The sequence below is a fragment of the Anoplopoma fimbria genome, chromosome 3 (assembly GCF_027596085.1).
Source record: "Anoplopoma fimbria isolate UVic2021 breed Golden Eagle Sablefish chromosome 3, Afim_UVic_2022, whole genome shotgun sequence".
NCBI lineage: Eukaryota > Metazoa > Chordata > Actinopteri > Perciformes > Anoplopomatidae > Anoplopoma > Anoplopoma fimbria.
Genome location: NC_072451.1, coordinates 22,925,968 through 22,930,768, shown reverse-complemented (window position 1 = coordinate 22,930,768; position 4,801 = coordinate 22,925,968). Strand labels below are relative to the sequence as shown.

At 40.5% G+C, this 4,801-nt stretch overlaps 1 protein-coding gene across 3 annotated transcripts; it reads right to left on the bottom strand.

Annotated features, from left to right (window-relative positions):
• Positions 1-1,484: 1,484 nt before the first annotated feature.
• dmbx1a (diencephalon/mesencephalon homeobox 1a) lies at positions 1,485-4,422 on the bottom strand. 3 transcript variants are annotated; one of them, XM_054596647.1, is made up of 4 exons: positions 4,269-4,422; positions 3,412-3,590; positions 2,044-2,468; positions 1,485-1,845 (listed from the first exon to the last, which is right to left on the bottom strand). In XM_054596647.1, the coding sequence occupies exons 1-4, from the start codon at positions 4,420-4,422 to the stop codon at positions 1,485-1,487; spliced, it is 1,119 nt and encodes a 372-aa protein (XP_054452622.1). The 3 variants fall into 3 exon arrangements, with proteins under 3 accessions (XP_054452622.1, XP_054452621.1, XP_054452620.1); XM_054596646.1 differs by having other exon boundaries at positions 1,485-1,924; positions 2,072-2,468; XM_054596645.1 differs by having other exon boundaries at positions 1,485-1,924; positions 2,072-2,468; positions 3,412-3,607; positions 4,271-4,422.
• Positions 4,423-4,801: the final 379 nt, after the last annotated feature.

Here is a 4,801-nt window from a genome sequence, read left to right as displayed (position 1 = left end):
CTGTTCACTTTCTTTGACTTTTTTAGATTTTTGTCTTTCTCGCAAGTACAAAAACTGAACACATTTAAAATTTGAATTAACCCAGGATCGTTACACAGACAACCAAGGGAGGAGGGGTAGACGGGGCTGCCGGTGAGCTCAGCAAATACAATCTTACAATTTTACAGCTAAAGGAATTTTATCTGAGACAGAGTCCATTATCAATTATACAACATAATAGGAACTTTACAATTACCTTACAAGTAAACATTAATAGATAGACTTATTTGTATTTTACATATTAAAATAATGTGCATTTTTTTTCATATGAAGACGTTGGCTTCCAAAACACATTAACAGAAAACATCAGAGACAGGTGATACTCCTCATCAAGTGCTATCAGTCAGACTGACTTTCAGTGAAAAGCTGCATGTTTCCCCAAGAGAATATTAAGGCGAGAATAAATGCTGACAAACTATGGGTCAAGACATTTATCCAAACGTCCAATTTTGTTTAACATATTTTATTTTCAAATGAAATTGATCAACTCACGGTTAACTGAATCAAGTTGCTACCTTAATTGGCTGTTTAGGCGGTCTTAAATGGTATGCATGTTCATAATTTCATTTGCCCCAGCTCCCTCAGCCCGGGGCAAAATGTAATTAAAGGCTTTCAGAATTTAGTCACTGAAATCATTTTCTCATTATCAAGCCAGTCTCTGTACAAAGTGGCATATTACTGGCCATTAAACTGGTAAATTAGACACTTTTAATTATGCTGTTGAGGACAACATGGCTTGAAGTTTATTTTTTATTTATGTGCTGTTATGTAGTACATGCTATGTACATAACCATGTTGCTTAATTGAAATGTCAATGGTCCTGTAGCAGAAATGGGCTCTTTGTTGCACAAGCAATACGTTTTTTTCCTCCTGGCCAACGAGCCCATTTCCTTCAAAAGTGCCTCATTTATTCACATTATTCTTGTAAACATTATTTGCATTTTCCTTCAAACTGAGTGCATCCATCATCAGCTGTTTAAATCATTTTCAGTGATTATTGTTTTATTTTATTTAGATGTTAAGAAGGTGCAGCGATGTTTGTCCGTTGGAAACATCATCATAAGAGTCAGGAACACATTAACTGTCCTCTGAGTTGGGACATTCATTTGATCCGTTTCATTACTCTTGCGATGTTCAGTATCTTATGGATTCTCTTTTCCCGAGGTTTTACTTTTGGACCTTGAGCTGCAACTGAAGCTAAGAGAAGTCAAACCATCTGTTGAAGTGTGTGTCTGCTTTAAAAAGCCGGTAAATGTAGTGTTGTAGGTCCAGTGCATGACGGCATGTTTTATTTTCTGGACATCTCTGCATGTCCTGTGCCCATGTACTTGTGAAGGGGTCACTATACGACTCCTAAAGTACTATCACAGACACGCAGTGGGATGGGGTGATGCGTAGACCGAAGCTCTGGCCTAGTGGACATTGTCCTCCATATGAACTGATTCTCAGTTAGACATTGTGTCCAGTCCCAGCGAGGCGGCATGCTGTTTGGCCCTCAGACGGAGGTTCTCAATGCTTGTGGTCTTGCTGTTGTGGCTGGTGAGGCCGCCTGCAGCCGACGCCTGCAGCAGCGGGCTGCTCCACACCTGCTGAGCGTGATGGGACAGGGACTGGTAGTAGGACTGGCAGGGCAGGGAGCCCAGCGGCGCGGGGGGCATGTTAACATTCATTCCCAGGTAGGGGAGGGAAGATGGGGCAGAGAGGTCAAAGGCAGGGTAGTGCACCAGGTTATTGGTGGCGGCCATGTGCTGGCGGAACTGCTCCTGCAGACGAAAGAGGCTGAGAGGGGAGGAAGAGTAGGAATGGCTCTGAGGGAGAGGACCACTGCCGGCCAGGCCGCTGCTGGAGGAGGAGGGGGTCACGGACGGAGAGACCATGGGTGAGTCTGGACAGAGAGAAGAGGGGATTAAGAAGTTAAATTATTAGTCAGCTGATGATTACAGTCATACCGGTGAGTGACGCCGTGAAACAAGCTTGTGAAGGATAAAGACAGAAATGAAGCACCTTGCCAGAGTAGAAATCTGTTTCTTACCTGGTTTAGGGCTGAGTCTTTTGCAAGCTGGAGAAATGTCCTCAGGAGTCACTGCTCTCTCACACTTTGTCTCCTCTCTCTGAGGTTTACTCTCGTCCTCCTTATCTGTGGCATTGTCCTCCGTCGCCGACTCGCTACCAGAGTGTTCTGCTGACGTGACGTTCAGTTCCATGTCCAGCGGCACTGGACGGACTACAGATCCCTCTGCCTCCAGAGAGGAAGAGGAGGAGGACGATGAAGGAGGGAGCTGGGCGTCGGGAAGGATTGTTGTGGAGGGAAGTGCGTCCTCCTTCTCGCTTCCTCCTTCCCCTGAAGCCTCCTTCTGCTTCTGAAGCTGCTCCTTCTGGAGGCTGCGCTGCTTCTTACGGAATTTGGCCCTGCGGTTTTTGAACCAAACCTGATGGCAGATGGGAGAAGAGGGCCGAGTTAGTTGGAGAACAAGCAGAAAAGATGTACAACAGTCGATGTAAACTGTAATAGAGACTCGAACACACACTAAATGATTGAGTAGGAAATGAAACTCCAAAAATATTAATAAGTGACAGCAATAACGAGCACGTCCACAAGGCACAAACAGAACTACCTCATAGTTTAAAAGCAAATTATCATAAACAAATTGAAATCAGTTAAAAGTTTCACTGTGAGCAAGGCTCATCCCCCCTTAAAATGTGCTTTAATTGTATTGATAATAATGTACAGTCACTGTTTTCAACAAAGCAATCATTTAAAGCCTTCCTTTTTTCTATTTCTATTCCTTTAAATATTAGTTTATTCAGATTATTTTTATATTCTTTACATCCAACAAAATAGCTGCCTTCCAAAAAACAATAGGCTAGTCCAGCCCCACATGTGTAGGTTGATACTGTAAGATAAGATAAGATAAGATAAGATAAGATAAGATAAGATAATCCTTTATTAGTCCCGCAGCGGTGAAATTTGCAGGCTTACAACAGCATAGAGTAAAGTGCACACAAGAGACATAGTAAAAGAAGACAAGCTAAAAAATAAAAAATGAAAAATAAAAATAAAATAAAACAAGTATTATAAATAAGCAATAAAAAAAACAGTAGAAAAAACAACAATAACTGAAATATTATATTTACAGACAGAGAAAAAAACAAACAACTATTTCAACTATTTTTAACTTTTTTAACTATTATTGCACAGTGTAATGTGTAATGTATTGCACAGGTTTTTATTGTCATGTTATTATTGTCATGTGTCATGTGGTCTGCTGGGAGCAGAGCTGGTTGTGCAGCCTGACAGCAGCAGGAAGGACCTGCAGTACCTCAAAATACATACATCTTTCCTCAGTGTTTCTCCTTCAGGCTCAGACATACCTGCACTCGGGCCTCGGGGAGGTTGGTGCACATGGCCAACCGCTCCCTCATCACCACATCTGGATAGTGGGTCTTCTGGAAAGTCTTCTCCAGCGCCTCCAGCTGCTGTGCGGTGAAGGCCGTGCGACTCCGCCGCTGTTTGCGGTGCTGAGAGCCGTAGCGAGCCTCCAGGATGATGTCTTGAAATGCGCAGCCGTTGGAAAAGAAACACACACGGCAAGTTTATTATACTGGGAATGATGGCACTATGACACGTTGGATTATTGGCATTTAATGTCAGCTGCTATAAAACCTTCATGCAACATTAAATATGATTTGGGGTCGATTATTATCATTATAGTTAAATAGTTAAAATAGTTGTTTTTTCTCTGTCTGTAAATATAATATTTCAGTTACTGTTGTTTTTTTTTTATTGCTTATTTATAATACTGTTTTATTTTATTTTTCATTTTTTATTTTTTAGCTTGTCTTCTTCTATTATGTCTCTTGTGTGCACTTTACTCTATGCTGCTGTAAGCCTGCACATTTAAATAATAATAACTAATAAAGGATTATCTTATCTTATCTTATCTTATCTTATCTTATCTTATCATATCATATCATATCATATCTTATCTTATCTTATCATATCATATCTATCATCTCATCTCATCTTATCTTATCTTATCTTATCTTATCTTATCTTATTATCATTACATAGGACTATGTCACTTGCTGCTATAAAAAAAAAAAAAAAAGTCTCATAAAATAGAAAATATCACATATGGATTCTGCTTCAAAATAATAGTTTGAAGATAATGTGTGTGTGTGTGTGTGTGTGTGTGTGTGTGTGTGTGTGTGAGCGTGCACTTAATTACCAGCCAGTCTCTCTGCCAGTGTGAGCGCGTGCACGGACGGCCGGTAGTCGGGTGCGTGCTGCGCCTGCTGCGCGGCCTGCTGGTGCAGGTTGTACATGGCGCTGAGGGAGTTCATGGCGTGCAGAGAGTATCCGTTCACCCCGTAGTGCTGCATGACCTGCGGGACGGAACACAGGTTGTGATTTTCAGATGGTGTTATTATTATTATTATTATTATTATTATTATTATATTCTTTATTGATCCCCATGGGGAGAAAAAGTGTTGCAGCAGCTCAACTACACAGACACAGACAATAAATACACATACTATACAACTACACAGACAATAAATACACATACTATACAACTACACAGACAATAAATACACATACTATACAACAACTACACAGACAATAAATACACATACTATACTATACAACTACACAGACAATAAATACACATACTATACAACTACACAGACAATAAATACACATACTATACAACTACACAATAAATACACATACAACTACACAGACAATAAATACACTATACAA